Below are 17,523 nucleotides of genomic sequence, written 5' to 3'. Positions count from 1 at the left end.
AATGTCCCCCATTTTATTTCTTATTTGGGTTATTTCCATCCACTCATGTTTTTCTTTTCTCATTTTGGCCAGAGGTTTTGTTGATTTTGTTGATCCTTTCAAAGAACCAACTTTTCGTTTTGTTGGTTTTTCTATTCCCTATTTCATTTATTCCTGCTCTGATCTTTATTATTTCCTTTCTTCTGGGCCCGAAGGCTTTTTTTGGTTGTTCTCTTTCTATTTGCTTGAGCTGTGTAGCTAATGTTTTGATCTTGTTCCTTTCTTCTTTTATGATGTGTGCATCTATTGCTGTAAATTGACCTCTGTGTCCCAGAGGTTTTGGTATGTTGCATTTTCATTTTCATTTGATTCTAGGAATTTTTTTTTTCATCTCTGATTTCTTCTATTACGTGGTTTTTAAGGAGGGTTTTATCCAATTTCCATGTATTTGATTTTTTTTCCTTACTTTTCCTGTTGTTAATTCTACTTTGGTGGCACTGTGGTCAGAGAAGATACTTTGTATTATCTCAGTGTTTTGGATTTTGTCGAGGGTTGCTTGTGGCCTAAGGTGTAGTCTCTTCTGGACATTGTTCTATGTGCCTTGGAAAAGAATGTGTACTTGGCAGCTGTTGGGGGATGTATTCTATATATGTCTATAAAGTCAAGTTGGCTGACTGTGGCCTTTGGATCTTCTGTATCTTTGCTGAGTTTCTTTCTAGATGTTCTGTCCTTTACTAAGAGTGGTGTGTTAAAGTCTCCTATTATTATCGTGGAACTGTCAACTTCTCTTTTCAGTGCTATTAGAGTTTGTTTTATGTATTTTGGAGCCCTATTGTTGGGTGTGTAAATGTTTATTATGGTTATGTCTTCATGACGTATCATCTCTTTAATCATTATATAGTGACCTTCTTTATCTTGCATGGTGGGTTTTGTTTTAAAGTTTATTTTATTTGAAATTCTTACTGGCACTCTTGCTCTTTTTTGGTAGCTATTTGCTTGATATATTTTCTTCCATCCTTTGATTTTTAATAAATTTACATCTTTGTTTCTAAGGTGTGTCTGTTGTAGATAGCATATTGATGGATCCTGTTTTTTAATCCATTCTGCCACTCTCTGTTTCTTTATGGGTGCGTTTAGACCATTTACTTTCAATGTAATTATTGATAGGTGTGAGTTTATTGCTGTCATTTTGTATTGCTTTTTTTTTTGTGGTGCTGATGTTATCTTTGTTTCTCTAACTCTTCTGTGCTGAATTCTTTTTGTTTTTTGATTTTTTTCATTTCTTTTGTTTTTGTTGAGACTTAATGTTTTTCTTCTTTATTTTGGCGAGTGGGTTTGTTAACTTCCTTTGTGGCTACTTTGAAGCTTACCCTTATCTTTCTAGCATTGAACCAGTCTGTTATTACTTGGTATCGCCTTGCCTTCCTCTCCATTAGAATGTTTTATACCTATACCATTTATTCCCTCTTTTATTGTTCTGATGTTGTCAGTTATCGATTAACCTCTCTGGTTCCTTGTAATTCTTTTGGTTTTAGATAGTCTTTGAGAGTTCATTTCCAAAGTCTGGTACAATCTTGCATCCTAGATTCAGGCTGTGGTCTGATGTTGTTTGTTCTCAAACTGAAGGACTTCCTCTAATAATTCTTGTAAGCTTAGTTTGGTTTTTGCATATTTCCTTAATTTCTGTTTATCTGTTAATGTAGTAATTTTACCATCATATTTGAATGAGCTTTGCAGGATATATTATTTTTGGTTGGCAATTTTTTTCCTTTAAGGATTAATATATATTATGTCATTGCCTTCTTGCTTGCATAGTTTCTGCTGAATATTCAGAGCTTAGTCTTATTGTTTCCCCTCTGTATGTGACTTTTTGTTTTTCTTGAGCTGCTCTCAAGATTCCTTCTTTGTCTTTAGTTTTAGTAAGTGTGATTATGTTATGCCTTGGTGATTTCCTTTTGGGGTTTATCCTATATGGGTTTCTTTGAGCTTCTTGGAGGTCAGCTTTTCATCTTTCATGATGTTAAGAAAGTTTTCTGTCAGCAGTTCTTCAATATCCTCTCTGTGTTTTCTGTTTTGTCCGCCTGTTCTGGAACTCCAGTCACTCAAAAATTTTTGCTTTTGAGTGTATTCCACATAATTTTCAGGGTTTCTTCATTCTTCTTCTTTTTTTTTCTGATTTTTCCTCAAACAATGTGGTATTCAAGTGTTTGTCTTCAATTTCATTGATCCTGCCTTCCATAGTTTCAGACCAGCTCCTCAGCCCTTCTATGACACTGTCCATTTCTGAAATCTTGTTTATGTTCTGAATTTCTAATTGCTGCTTTTGTATGATTTTTAGTTGTGAATTTATTTTCATACCTTGTTCCTGTATTATTTTCTTGAATTCTTCCGTTCTTTTGGTCTGTATTTTCTATGAATTTTTTTCCATGAATCTGTGTATCTTTTCCTCATTTTTGTCTGCTTTTTGCTTCAACTCTTCAACAGCTCTGAATATTAGAGTTGAATTCCCTGTTAAGTAGTTCTAGTGCCTTTTCTTCTACTGGAAAGTCAACTGGTGTCTTATTTTGGATGCCTCCTGGAAGCAGCCTATCTTTTTTTTTTTTTTATGTTTTGATATTGTCGTCTGTCTTCAGGACATTCAGTAGTTATTTTTTTTTTCATTTTTGATTGTAGATTTCTTTCATCCTGCTTTTTTGTTTTATTTGGTTATGTCTGAGCAGATGGGCTTTGCGTTTTTTGTTGTTTGCTCACTGATGGGCATGACACTTTTCACCTCCTTGTTCAATGGACAGGGCCAGTCGCTATCTTGCAGCAGGGCAAGTCAAGCTGAAGGGTAGGGGCTGGAATGGGTTATTTGTGGCATGTACTAGGGCCCACAGGGTGGGCTGGGAATCAGTGCAGGGCACGTTCTGGTAGGCCGTGATTGTGTTGCTCAGAGGCATGCCATTCAGCTCTTGGTGCAGGTAGTCAGGAAGGAGGGAGAAGGTTGTGATATGTGGAACTAAGTTGGATGTGGGAAAGAAGAGAGATAGGAGAGAAAACCAAGAGCTAAAAACAAACAAAGAAAGAAAAAAGATTGCTAAGGGAACTTGTTGCTGGAGTGGAGAGATGAGAAACCGAGAAATGGAGAAAAACAAAAAGAAAAAGAAAAGAGAAAAAAATAGAAAAAGAAAGAAAAGAAAAGCCCTCAGGGATCCCACTGATGTGGCTCCAAAGACTGGGAAAGTGGCTCCAGGTCACACAATACAGCCTGGCTAGAAGGGGCCCCCAAGTCATAAACAGAAAATGAACAACAAACAAATAAAGGCCCTGGGCATCCCACCACTGTGGGAGCACTGTCTGGGGAAGTGGTTCCCCAGCAGAGCAGTGCTTCACAGCCTTTCCAGAAGAAGCAAAGCTGACACACGGAGCCAGGTGTTCAAGAGAAAGGCGGGGGAGGTAGTGAGAGGCAGGGAGGAAATCAAAAGAAGCAGAAAAAAAGTAACACCAGCAACAAACAAATGGCACTGATGGCAGTGGCCACTGTCGGGGGGGGGCGGTAAATAGAAGTAGCACGGTGCCTCTCGGCCAAGAGACCATGGTCAGCAGGAAGTGAGAGAGGCTGGGGTGGGGGAGGAGAAGGGTGGGGTTGTGAAAGCATATATCGCTGGTTACTGGGTGCTCTGTCTGCTGCTGGGAGCTCCATGAAGCTCTTTGCCCATACTCCCTGTCTGCCGATCTCTGATAGGAGTCCAAGATGGCAAAGCCGTGCTTCATTAGTTGTTAGGGGACCTCTGCACATATCTCTCGCTCTCTGTTTTCTGTCTGTTTCTTATTCCATTTGATGCTTGGCTGACTTCTTTATCTCTTCATTTGATACTTAGGATTTCAGGATTGATGTTTGTCTCTGTTTTACTTAGTTTTTTCAGGTCTTTGCTGTGTAGGGATGGCGTGGTACTTCTGTCTATAGCACCACGTTCTGATTGTTTTTCTAATGTTGAACCTTCCCTGCATACCTGGGATAAATCCCACTTGGTCATGGCGAATTATTTTTTTTGAAATGTTGTTGAATGCTATTGGCTAGAATTTTGTTGAGAATTTGTGTCTATGTTCATGTTGGATACTGGTCTGTAACTTTCTTTTTTTGTGTCTTTACCTGCTTTTGGTATCAGGGTTATGCTGGCTTCATAGAATGAGTTTGGGAGTATTCTATCCTTTTCTATGCTCTGAAATACCTTTAGTAGTAGTGGTGTTAACTCTTTTCTGAAACTTTTGTAGAATTCTGCAGCAAAGCCGTCAGGGCCAGGGCTTTTTGTTAATGTTGTTGTTGAAAGTTTTTTAATTACTTTTTCATTCTCAACTTTTGTCGTAAGTTTATTTAGTTGTTCTACCTCTGTTTGTGTTAGTTTTGGTAAGTAGTGTGTTTCTTGAAATTTGTCCATTTCCTCTAGGTTTTCAAATTTGTTAGAGAACAATTTTTCATAGTGTTCTGTTATGAGTCTTTTAATATCAGTTGGGTCTGTTGTGAATTCTCCCATCTCATTTCTTATTTGGGTTATTTGCTTCCTCTCCTGTTTTTCTTTTGTCAGTTTGGCCAGTCGTTTATTGATTTTTTTGATCTTTTCAAGGAACAAGCCTTTGGTCTCGTTAACTTTTTCAGTACTCTATTTCATTTAACTCTGCTTTAATCTTTGTTATTTGTTTTCTTCTGGTGCCTGAGGGCTTCTTTTGCTGCTCTCTTTCTGTTTGTTTGAGTTGTGAGTTAATGTTTTGATTTTGGCCCTTTCTTCTTTTTGGATGTGTGCAGTTATTGCTATATACTGCCCCTGAGCATTGCTTTTGCTGTGTTCCAAAGGTTCTGGTAGGATATGTTTTCATTCTTATTTGGTTCTGTGAATTTCTTTATCCCATCCTTAATTTATCTTCCTCTGGGAGGTTTCTTGATTCTCAGTTTTGGAGGTTTGCTTAAGTCATCATGGTCTGCCTCTTTATATGATTTGATATTGACTTGTATCCATGCCGTCAAGTTATTGTATTTATTATTTATTTTATGTTTGTTTACTGTGTCCTTGCTTCTTGTTTTGTTTTGCCCAAATAGGCTGGTCATGTGAGCTAGTTTGATTATTGGTGCTTTTGAAACTCTCATGTTTTGGCACCAGGTGGTTAGAGGTGTTACTACATATGTGAGCCTAGAAGTCCATTTACTTTTCTTGAATGGATTCAGCTTAGGTGTCCTGGTAATCAGTTAACAAGTGTGTGGTGCAGGCGCTCACCTATAGCCCTAGATGGGCAGGGGTGATTGGAGTAGGCACAGGTATCTGGCTGCAGTAGAGGGTCATGCGCTGAGCAAGGCAGGGGGCGATGGCCGCCCCTGAGTGTCTGGGAGGAAAGTGTGTCCCTGTTTATTAGAGCACATAGGTGGGTGGGTTTTGCAGCTGTACTACGGGCACCCAATGCTGTTGGCTGTAAGGACTGGGAGGCATCAATTATTCTTGGACCCCTGCCGCAGGTGGCTAGGTGGTATGGGTGGAGCTACCAGTCCTCAGGCCCCTGATGTGTGTAGGCAAGGACCCTGCTTACTGGGCAGAGCATGTTCAATGTCATGAATGTGCCACTCCACCTTATAGTTGACACAGGTGAAAATAGGCTTCAGGTATATACTCTGTTGTACTGTGCTAATGAGGGCCAATACTGTTGAAATGCATCCACACAGGTCTATGCAGGGATTAAAGGCATTTGGAGTCAATGGACCACTTACACCTGTGCCTAGGAAAAGGGGCTGTGCCTGCCCTGAGTTCCCGGCTTCAGGTAGCTGGCAGATTATTTTTTCCTGTTTGTTAATTTGTTCTCTCTCCAAAGCCAGGAGAATGGCTCAGGGTGTGCGACAGACCCTACTTCTGTCTGAGGGGACACAGCAATTGCTGAAGCCAAGGCTGTACTCTTTTATGGAAGCAGACTGCCACGTCTTTCTCCTGTGGAGCAGCTGGTAGGTTCAAACTGCACCCGAATGCTTAACAACTGTGCTACCAGGGCTTCTAAAAGTTAAATAGATGCTGTCAAATTGCTCATAAAGTTGTATTGATTGATACTTCTATGAGGAATATGAGCATACGCCTTTCCCAAGGTACCCACCAGCACCAAATGTTATTAATCTCTAACATTTTGTGAATTTGAAGGTTAAAAAATAACTGAACCTTGTTTTAATTGGTGGAAGGCAGGGCAGAAGAGAAGCTTAGGGGAGACTTTCACTCTGTTCTCTGTATATCTGATGGAGATGAATCTAGGTGGCCTGGACATCTGTTTCCTTCCTCCTTTGGTAGTTTAACAGAGAGCAGGCTGAGCTAGATTGAGCCAGTCTGTGGATGGGCAGGAAAGCAAGGTCTCTGGAGATGTCAGCATTCTGGGCAAACAGTGACTCTTCAAGGCTTTTCCTACCAGTTACTGTCCAACTCATGGTGACCCCATGCGTGTCAAAGTAGAACTGTGCTCCATAGGGTCTTCAATGCTGATGTTTTGGAAGTAGATCACCACACTTTTCTTCTGAGGTGCCTCTGGGTGTACTCGAACCTGTAACTTGTTGGTTAGTAGCCAAGTGTGTCAGAATAGAACTATGCTCCATAAGTTTTTAATGGCTGATTTTTTTTAAATTGTAGTTTAAATGAAGGTTTACAGAACAAATTAGCTACCCATTAAACAGTTAGTACACATACTGTTTTATGACATTGGTTAACAACCCCATGACATGTTAATACTCTCCCTTCTCAACCTTGGGTTACCTATTACCAGCTTTCCTGCCCCCTTCTGCTTCTAGTCCTTGCCCCTGGGATGGTGTGCCCGTTTAGTCTCATTTTGTTTCATGGGCCTGTCTAATCTTTGGATAAAGGGTGAACCTCAGGAGCAACTTCAGTACTGAGTTAAAAGGCAGTTCGGGGACCATACTCCCAGGGTTTCTCCAGTCTCTGTCAGGCCAGTAAATATGGTCTTTTTTTTTTTCAAGTTAGAGCTTTGTTCTACATTTTTCTTCAGCTCTGTCCGGGATCCTCTATTGTGATCCCTGTCAAAGCAGTCAGTGGTGGTAGCCGGACACCATCTAGTTATACTGGACTCAGTCTGGTGGAGGCTGTGGTAGTGCTGGTCTATTACTACAATGGCTGATTTTTGGAAAGTGGATTGCCAGGCCTTTCTTCTGAGGCACCTCTGGGTTGACTCGAACCTCTAGCCTTTCGGTTAGCAGAAAATCACGTTAAACATATGCACCACCCAGGGACTCCCAATGTTCTTACTGTTGTTGCGTGCTGTGGAGTCAATTTTGACTTTTAGTGACTCTATATGACAGAGTAGAACTGCCCCATAGGTTTCCTGGGTAGACTGCCAGGTCTTTTCTCCTGTGGAGACTCTGGTGGTTTTGAACCACTGAACTTTTGGTTAGCAGCCAAAAGTGTTTAATGGTTATGTCACTAGGGCTACTAATGCTCTTCCTAGGGCCCTCAGTTTGAGATCTTGACCTTCAGTGTAGACTCAGGCCTTGACATGCATCCTCTCTAGTGTTGTTCCTGGGCCAAGACATGTGCTGATGCATTTCTCATTACTTAGAGAACTGTCTTAGTTTCCCAGTGCTGCTGTTACAGAAATATCATAAGTAGGTGGCTTTAAGAGCACTGGATGTGCAGTAGTTAAGAGTTTGGCTGCAAACCAAAGGTTTGGCAGTTTGAACCCACTATTCACTCCTTGGAAACCCAAACAGGCAGTTCTACCATGTCTTATAGGGTTGCAATGAGTTAGAATTGACTCCATAGCAACAGGTTTGGTTTTTGTTGGTTTTAGGTGACTTTAAGGAACAGAATTTTATTTTTTCACAGTTGAGGAGGCTAGACATCAGACTTTAGGGCACCGAATCTAGGGTGAGGCTTTCTTTCTGCTGGCCCTGGAGGAAGATTCTTGTCTCAGTTTCTCTAAGTTGGTGTTTCTTTGTTCCTTGGTGATCCTCAGAGGAGCTTCTGTCTTCACAAGTTTGTGCTTCCTTGTCTCTGTGCCTAATCTATACCTTTCATATCTCAAAAGTAGTTTGGTTAAGTTTAAGACAACCCTGCAAGGACATGGCCTCATTCACATAACAAAGAAAACCAATTCCCAAATGGGATTACAGTAAATCCACAAGGGTTAGCCCCATGCATCTGTCAGTTTGTTGTACTGTAGGGGCTTGCGTGTTGCTGTGATGCTGGAAGCTGTGCCACTGGTATTCAAATACCAGCAGGGTAAGTCAACTAGAGCCAAAGTATGACCTTGAATATATCCCACCTGAGTTTAGAGACCATCTCAAGAATAGATTTGACACATTGAACACTAATGATTGAAGACCAGACAAGTTATAGAATGACATCAAGGACATCATACATGAAGAAAGCAAGAGGTCATTAAAAAGACAGGAAAGAAAGAAAAGACCAAAACGGATGTCAGAAGAGACTCTGAAAGTTGCTCTTGAACATCGAGTAGCTAAAGCAAAAGGAAGAAATGATAAAGTAAAAGAGGTCAACAGAAGATTTCAAAGCACAGCTTGAGAAGACAATGTATTATAATGACATGTGCAAGGACCTGGAGTTAGAAAACCAAAAGGAAAGAACACGCTTAGCATTTCTCAAGCTGAAAGAACTGAAGAAAAAATTCAAGTCTTGAGTTTCAATACTGAAGGATTTTTATGGGGAAAATATTAAGCGAGGAAGGAAGCATCAAAAGAAGATGGAAGGCATACAAAGAGTGACTGTACCAAAAAGAAATGGCTGATGTTCAACCATTTCAGGAGGTAGCATATGATCAGGAACCGATGGTACTGAAGGAGGAAGCCCAAGCTGCACTGAAGGCACTGACGAAAAACAAGGCTCCAGAAATTGATGGAATACCAAATGAGATGTTTCAACAAACAGATATAATGCTTGAGGCACTCACTTGTCTATGCCAGGAAATTTGGAAGACAGATACCTGGCCAACCAACTGGAAGAGATCCATACATATGCGTATTTCCAAGAAAGGTGATTGCAGCAAATGCAGAAATTATCAAATAATGTCATAAGTATCACACACAAGTAAAATTTTGCTGAGGATCATTCAAAAGTGGCTGCAGCAGTATATCCACAGGGATCTGTCAGAAATTCAAGACATATTCAGAAGAGGACAGGGAATGGCTGATAGCAAAGAATACCAGAAAGATGTTTACCTATGTTTTATTGACTATGCAAAGGCGTTGACTCTGTGGATCATAACAAATTATGGATAACTTTGGGAAGAATGGAAATTCCAGAGTACTTAATTGTGCTCATGAGGAACCTGTGCATAGTTCAAGAGGCAGTTGTTCGAACAGAACAAGGGGACACTGCGTGGTTTAAAGTCAGGAAAGGTGTACATCAAGGTTGTATCATTTCACCATACCTATTCAATGTGTATGCTGAGCAAATAATTGGAGAAGCTGGACTATATGAAGAAGAATGGGTCATCAAGATTGGAGGAAGACTCATTAACAACCTGTGATATGCAGATGAAACAACCTTGCTTACTGAAAGTGAAGAGGACTTGAAGTACTTACTGCTGAAGATCAATGACTGTAGCTTTCACTATGGATTACACCTCAACATAAAGACAACAAAAATCCTCACAACTGGACCAATAAGCAACATCATGATAAATGGTGAAAAGCTTGAAGTTGTCAAGGATTTCATTTTACTTGGATCCACAATCAACACCCACAGAAGTAGCAGTCAAGAAATCAAAAGATGCATCGCATTGGGCGAATCTGCTGAAAAAGACCTTTAAAATGTTGAAAAACAAACATGTCATCTTGAAGACTAAGGAACTGACTTGAGGTCACCTAACAACAGCAACAGAAGGGGTTAGAATTCTGACATATTCTGGGGGGACACAATTCAATCCATAACAAAAAAAAGGCCAAAAGGCCAACCTAAGTTTGTAACAACCTAAATGGGTAACAAGTGTGAGGGGGGCGTCCTTTTTCTTGAAGTGCTGTTCATTTTGTATCCAGCTGGTGGAGGCTGGCCTTTCTCTGTTGGACTTTGGCCATGCTGCATGCAGAGCATCTATGCCTGGCTCACACTTTAGGTAATGAGAGTTTGGGGGACTCCACGTGCTCTATTGAGATCTATGGGTGGCACTTGACTACTAAGATAATGGTTGGCATTTGGGTTTGAAATGGTATCATGGAAGAAAGGCCTGGTGATCTGATTCCATTAAGATTACAGGCAGCCATACTCATGTACAGGAAGACTCAACATTGTGAAAATGTCAGTTCTACCCGGAGAGATCTGCAGATACAATGCAATCCTGATCAAATACCAGCAGCATTCTTTAACAAGATGGAAAAATGAATCACCAACTTTATATGGAAAGGAAAGAGGGCCCAGGTAAGCAAAGCATTACTGAAGAAAAAGAACAAAGTAGGAGGCCTCATGTTACCTAATCTCAGAACCTACTATACAGCCACGGTAATGGAAATAGCCTGGTACTTCTACAATGACAGGCACATGGACCAATGGAACAGAATCGAGAACCCAGATGTAATCTACTTACCTATGGTCAGCTGATCTTTGACAAAGGACCAAAATCCATTAAATGGGGAAAAGACTGTCTTTTTAGCAAATGGTGCAGCAAAACTGGATGTCCATCTGTAAGTAAACGAAACAGGACCCAAAACTCACACCATACGTAAAAACTAACTTAAAATGGATCAAAGATCTAAATAGAAAACCTAAAACGATTAATATCTTGGAAGAAAAAATAGGGACAATGCTAGGGGCCATAATATGTGGCATAAATACAATACAGACCATAACTAACAATGTACAACCGCTAAAAGAATAACTAGATAACTGGGAGCTTCTAAAAATGAAACGCTTATGCTCATCAAAAGACTTCACCAACAGAGTAAAAAGAGAGCCTACAGACTGGGAAAAAAATTTTGGCTACGACATATCCGACAAGGTCTAAGCTCTCAGAATACTTCAAGACTTCAACAATAAAAAGACAAATAATTCAATTAAAAAATGAGCAAAAGATATGAACAGGCACTTCACAAGACATTCAGGCGGCTTACAGACACATAAGGAAATGCTCCTGATCATTAGCCATTAAAGAAATGCAAATCAAAACTACAGTGAGACACCATCCCATCCCAACATCACAAGCACTAACTAAAACCAAAACAAAACAGAAAATAACAAATGTTGGAGAGGTTGCAGGGAGATTGGACTCTTATGCACTGCTGGGGGGAATGTAAAATGGTATAACCACTGTGGAAAATGATATGGTGCCTCCTTAAAAAGCTAGAAAAATACCATATGATCCAGCAATCCCATTTTTAGGAATATACCCTAGAGAAATAAGAGCTGTCATGTGAATAGACATATATACACCCATGTTCATTGCAGCATTATTCACAATAGCAAAAAGATGGAAAAAACCTAAGTGCCCATCAACAGATGAATGGATAAACAAACTATGGTACATACACACAATGGAATACTACACAACAATAAAGAACAATGATGAATCTGCAAAACATCTCATGACATGGATGACTCTGGAGGGCATTATGCTGAGTGAAATAAGTCAATCACAAAAAGACAAATATTGTATGAGGCCACTCTTATAAGAACCCAAGAAAAGGTTTACACACAGAAAAAAACAATCTTTGTTGGTTACAATGGAGGGGAAGAATGGAGAGGGGAAATTACTAACTAGATAGTAGACAAGTGTTAACTTTGGTAAAGGCAAAGACAACACACAATACTGTGGAAGTCAGAACAACTTGACCAAGGCAAAGTCATAGAAGCTTTCTAGATACATCCCAACACCTTGAGGGACTGAGTTACTGGGTCTGAGGATTGAGAACTATGGTCTCAGGGAATATCTACATCAATTAGCATAACAGTTCAAAAGGAAAGTGTCCTACATCCTACCTTGGTGAGTAGTATCTGGGATCTTAAAAGATGCAAGCGGCCATCTAAGATACATCTATTGGTCCCACCCCATCCAAAGTGAAGAAGAACAAAAAAAGACATAAGGGAAATATTAGTCCAGGTGATTAATGGACCACATGACCCACAACCTCTGCCAGTCTGAGCCCCACAGAACTAGGTGGTGCCCAGCTATCACCCCCAACTGCTCTGATAGGGATCACAACAGAGGGTCCAGGACAGAGCAGGAGAAAAATGTAGAACAAAATTCAAATTCACAAAAAAATGACCAGACTTACTGGAGGAATCCCAAGGCTATGGCCCCCAGGCACACCCACCCCTCTTTTTTTTTTTTTTACAGCACAATCAATCACCTTTATTCCAGGGTTAGAACACACTGCAGACAGGAGCCAAGGATAGGAGAAATTTCACAACAGTACAGGGGTGGAAGGGCAGGTTAGTCATTTTTTTTTTTTTTAAGATTATTTTACCCCACAGAGAAACTACGAGGCTCTGCTGAAGTGACCCTGTCTCTTCTCCCATCCCATCCTCTTCGCTCCTCACAGGAAGGCTCTTTATTCTTTCACATGCTCATTCTCTGATTGGGTCTCCCTCTCTCTCAAACAGATCCCAAGCGGAAGAAAAGTTCACATTCATTTCTCCTCTCAATTCTACAAGTATCTCCTCTCTCTCCTTAAGGGAGAAGCCAGGCAGGGCTGGGAAAACTTGGGAAGGTCCTTTAAGGCAAAACTGGAGTATTTGGGGTGCATGTGTTAAGGCAGGTGTCCACAGTAGTGTAGTCTCTTGGGAGCAGAGGTGGTTGTGGGGTGGGGTGGGGTGGGGAGTGTATACTGCCCAGTGCTCTGTGGGGTTTGATTTTGGGGCCAGGAAAGGATCCAGTGGTCCTCTTTCATTAGATCCCTGGCTTACACTCATCCTCAGCCCATGAGAGGGGAGCAAAAAGGGACCTGCTGGTGCCCAGGCCTTCCAACCTGAGGAACACCTGCAAATGTGAATCGTCCAGTCCCATGTAGGGGTACAAACGCTGATCTCTGCTTTTTCCTTGCCCCTCCCGGCTGGGGGTTGGGTGGCCTCTTCACCTTCCTTCCACACTGGTTTTCCTTTCATCCACCCACTTCTCATGTCTCCCCCCGCCCCACCTCAGCTCTTTGCTGTGAGAAATAAAGATCCTTTCTGTTTCCACACTTCAGAGATGTGGGGGGAGAGTGGAAGAAAGGGAAGTAGGAGGAATGTGCCAATTTCTATTTGCATAGAAATAGCCCCTCCCTCCCCTTACAGTGTGGAAATTAAGCCCTCCCTATCCCTTTATCCCTCCCAGCCCCTGACAGGGAGGAGGAACTAGATGAGCCAGACATACAGACAGACAGAGCACGGGTACGTGCACACCCATGTGCACAGCAAGGGTGTACGGACTAGGTTAGTAAGTGGGTAGATTGGGGGGGATGGCCCTGCCCCCTCCCTCCGAGAATGAGGGAGGGGCGTGGTCCCAGGAAAGACCAACTTTCCTCCTCTTCCTCCCCCTTGCTCAGGCCTTTTTTGGTGAAGGGGCCAATTTGATGATCTCTTTCTCAGAAGGCTGCCGGATAATATCTTTGTACTTCTTGGCACTGGGGTCATGGGTTAGCTTGGCGTCCAGCTCATCGTCCTCGGAGATCTTCAGCACCCTAGTCCTATTAAAAAAAAAAAAAAAAAAAAAGTCCTATAGTCAACCATAATAGTGAGTAGGTCAGGAGGGCGGGAGATCTCAAACGTGTCTTTGTCCAGCTTTTTGTGGCTTTCCAGGAAATGGAACCAGGCACTGCCAGTAGTGATCTCCTTGTGCTTCTTGCTGGGGATGTGCTCCTTGCAGGCTGACTCGAGCAGCTCCAGATCTTCTAGGGCGATGTTGTTAGTCAGGTCCTGGAGGAGGGTAATGTACTCTGTCATGACGCCTCTGGGGATGAGCGATCGGGGTGCAGACACTTCGGGGCCCCGAGGTTCCAAACCAGCATCTGGAGCCTCTTCTCTGGCTCCTGCTTGCTTCTGCCGCTGCCGCCGTGCCCCGCCCCCTCACCCCTTAACTCAGAGCCTTTCAGCCAGATTAGCTGTTGTGTTGTTGTTAGGTGCCGTTGAGTTGGTTCCAACTCATAGGGATCCTATGAACAACAGAGCAAAGCACTGCCTGGTCCTGTGCCATCCTCACAATCATTGCTATGTTTGAACCCATTGTTGCAGCCATTGTGTCAATCCATTTTGTCCAGTGTCTTCCACTTTTTCGCTGACCCTCTACTTTACCAAGCATGTTGGCCTTCTCCAGGGACTGGTCCCTCCTGATAACATGTCCAAAGTACGTGAGGCAAAGTCTCACCATCCTTGCTTCCAAGGGCCACTCTGGCTGTATTTCTTCTGGCAGTTGATGAAGTCCGTTCAATCTTCTTCGACAACACCATGATTCAAACCACTGATTCTTTTTCCGTCTTCCTTATTCATTGTCCAGCATTCGCATGTATATGAGGCCAATGAAAATATCATGGCTTGGGTCAGGTGTACCTTAGTCCTCAAAGTGACATCTTTGCTTTTCAACACTTCAAAGAGGTCTTTTGCAACAGATTTGCCCAATGCAATACATTATTTGATTTCCTGACTGCTGCTTCTATGGACGTTGATTGTGGATTCAAGTAAAATGAAATCCCTGAAAACTTCAATCTTTTCTCCATTTATCATGATGTTGCTTATTGGTCCAGTTTTGAGGATTTTTGTTTTCTTTTTGTTGAGGCATTGTGCTGAAGTCTGTTGTCTTTGATCTTCATTTGTAAGGGCTTCAAGTCCTCTTTTGCAAGCAAGTTTGTGTCATCTGCATATTGCAGGTTGTTGAGGAGTGTTTCACCAATCCTGATGCCACATTCTTCTTCATATAGTCCAGCTTCTCGGGTTATTTGCTTAGGCTATAGATCGAATAACTATGGTGAAAGGATACAATTCTCACGCACACCTTTCTTGATTTTAAACTGTGTAGTATCCCTTTGCTCTGTTTGAATGACTGCCCCTTGGTCTACGTACAGGTTCTTCATGAGCACAATTAAGTGTTCTGGAATTTCCATTCTTTGTAGTGTTATCCATAATTTTTTATGACCCACACAGTTGAATACCTTTGCGTAGTCAATAAAACACAGGTAAACATCTTTCTGGTATTCTCTGCTTTCAGACAAGATCTGTCTGACATCAGCAATGATATCCCTCATTCCACATCTTCTTCTGAATCTGGCTTGCATTTTTGGCAGTTCCCTTTTGATGTACTGCTGCGACAGCTTTTGAATGATCTTCAGCAAAATTTTACTTGTATGTGATAGTAATGATATTGTTCGGTAATTACCACGTTCTGTTGGATCATCTTTCTTTGGAATGGGCACAAATGTGGATCTCTTTCAATTGGTTGACCAGGTAGCTGTCTTTCAAATTTCTTGAAATAGACAAGTGAGTACCTCCAGCGCTGCATCCATTTGTTGAAACATTTCAATTGGTATTCCATCAATTCCTGAAGACTTGTTTTGTCCCAGTGCCTTCGGTGCAGCTTGGACTTCTTCCTTCGATACCATTGGTTCTCGATCATATGCTACTTTCTGAAATGGTTGAATGTTGACCAATTCTTTTTGTACAGTGGCTCTGTGTACTCCTTCCATCTGCTTTTGATGCTTCCTGCATCGTTCAATATTTTGCCCATAGAAACGTTCAAAATTGCAACTACAGGCTTGAATTTTTCATTCAGTTTTTTCAGCTTGAGAAATGCCGAACATGTTCTTCCTTTTTGGTTTTCTAACTCCAGGTCTTTGCACATTTCATTATAATATTTTACTTTATTTTCTTGAGCTGACATTTGAAATCTTCTGTTCAGATCTTTTACTTCATCATTTCTTCCACTTGCTTTAGCTACTGGACGTTCAAGAGCAAGTTTCAGAGTCTCTTCTGACATCCATTTTGGTCTTTTCTTTCTTTCCTGTCTTTTTAATGACCTCTTGCATTCTTCACGTATGATGTCCTTGATGTCATTCCACAACTCGTCTGGTCTCTGGTCATTAGTGTTCAGGGCGTCAAATGTATTCTTGAGATGGTCTTCAAATCCAGGTAGGATATACTCCTAACCAGGCCTTTCTTCTGTGGCACCACTGGGTAGGTTCAAACCAACCTTTAGGTTAGTAGCCAAGAGCAAACCATTTGCACCATCTTAGTAGCCAACTGGAGCCCTGGTGGAGCAGTGATTAAGAGCTTGGCTGCTAACCAAAAGACTGGCAGTTCAAATCTATCAGCCGCTCTTTGGAAACCCTGCGGGGCAGTTCTGCTGTGTCCTATAGGGTTGCTATGAGTCAGAATCGACTCGACCGCAATGGGTTTTTAACAGGTAGTAGCCAAGTGCACAACATTTGAGCCACCCAGGCAGTCTCATATCATACTAAAAACAAAAACCCGTTGCTGCCAAGTCAATTCCGATCATACTAATGGGATTTAAATTTTACTTGAGTGATTTTTTAAAAAATTTTTATTGTGCTTTAAGTGAAAGTTTACAAATCAAGTCAGTCTCTCACACAAAAACATATACACCTTTCTACGTAGTCTCGATTACTCTCCGCCTAATGAGACAGCCCTCTCCCTCCCTCCACCCTCTCTTTTCTTGTCCATTTGGTCAGCTTCTAACCCCCTCCACCCTCTCATCTCCCCTCCAGGCAGGAGATGCCAACACAGTCTCAAGTGTCCACCTGATCCAAGAAGCTCATTCCTCACCGGCATCCCTCTCCAGCCCATTGTCCAGTCCAATCCATGTCTGAAGAGTTAGCTTTGGGAATGGTTTCTGTCCTGTGCCAACAGAAGGTCTGGGGGTCATGACCACTGGGGTCCTTCTAGTCTCGGTCAGACCATTAAGTCTGGTCTTTTTACAAGAATTTGGGGTCTGCATCCCACTGCTCTCCTGCTCCCTCAGGGGTTCTCTGTCGTGTTCCCTGTCAGGGTAGTCATCGGTTGTAGCCAGGCACCATCTAGTTCTTCTGGTCTCAAGCTGATGTAGTCTCTGGTTTATGTGGCCCTTTCTGTCTCTTGGGCTTATAATTACCTTGTGTCCTTGGTGCTCTTCATTCTCCTTTGCTCCAGGTGGGTTGAGACCAATTGATGCATCTTAGATGGCCGCTTGCTCGCGTTTAAGACCCCAGACGCCACTCTCCAAAGTGGGATGCAGAATGTTTTCTTAATAGATTTTGTTATGCCAATTGACTTAGATGTCCCCTGAAACCATGGTCCCCAAACCCCTGCCCTTGCTCTGCTGGCTTTGAAGCATTCAGTTTATTCAGGAAACTTCTTTGCTTTGGGTTTAGTGCAATTGTGCTGACCTCGCTTGTAGTGTGTGTTGTCTTTCACTTCACTTAAAATAGTTCTTATCAACTAATTAGTGAATGCCCCTCTCCCACCCTCCCTCCCTCCTCCCTCTCGTAACCATCAAAGAACATTTTCTTTTCTGTTTAAACTATTCTGGAGTTCTTATAATAGTGGTCTTATACAATAATTGTCCTTTTGCAACTGACTAATTTCACTCAGCATAATGCCTTCCAGATTCCTCTAT

At 41.9% G+C, this 17,523-nt stretch overlaps 1 protein-coding gene and 1 pseudogene across 5 annotated transcripts in view; one reads left to right on the top strand and one right to left on the bottom strand.

Moving 5' to 3' along the window:
- LOC126076526 (cytidine monophosphate-N-acetylneuraminic acid hydroxylase) overlaps positions 1–17,523 on the top strand; it is a 509,905-nt gene that overhangs the window by 344,204 nt on the left and 148,178 nt on the right. Inside the window, exon 1 of one of the 5 annotated variants that reach the window (XM_049885092.1) lies at positions 5,818–5,944. The exons of the other annotated variants lie outside the window; for them this stretch is intronic. Within the exon in view, the coding sequence (XP_049741049.1) occupies positions 5,826–5,944 (119 nt within the window). The 5' untranslated portion in view covers positions 5,818–5,825. Of the gene's footprint in view, positions 1–5,817; positions 5,945–17,523 lie in introns of those variants that run through there. 5 annotated transcript variants of the gene reach the window in all.
- On the bottom strand, positions 13,465–13,865 carry LOC126076544 (astrocytic phosphoprotein PEA-15-like; annotated as a pseudogene).

The sequence above is a fragment of the Elephas maximus genome, chromosome 1 (assembly GCF_024166365.1).
Source record: "Elephas maximus indicus isolate mEleMax1 chromosome 1, mEleMax1 primary haplotype, whole genome shotgun sequence".
Classification (NCBI taxonomy): domain Eukaryota; kingdom Metazoa; phylum Chordata; class Mammalia; order Proboscidea; family Elephantidae; genus Elephas; species Elephas maximus.
The sequence above is the reverse complement of the archived record's forward strand: the minus strand, read 5'-3'. Positions and strand labels throughout refer to the sequence as shown.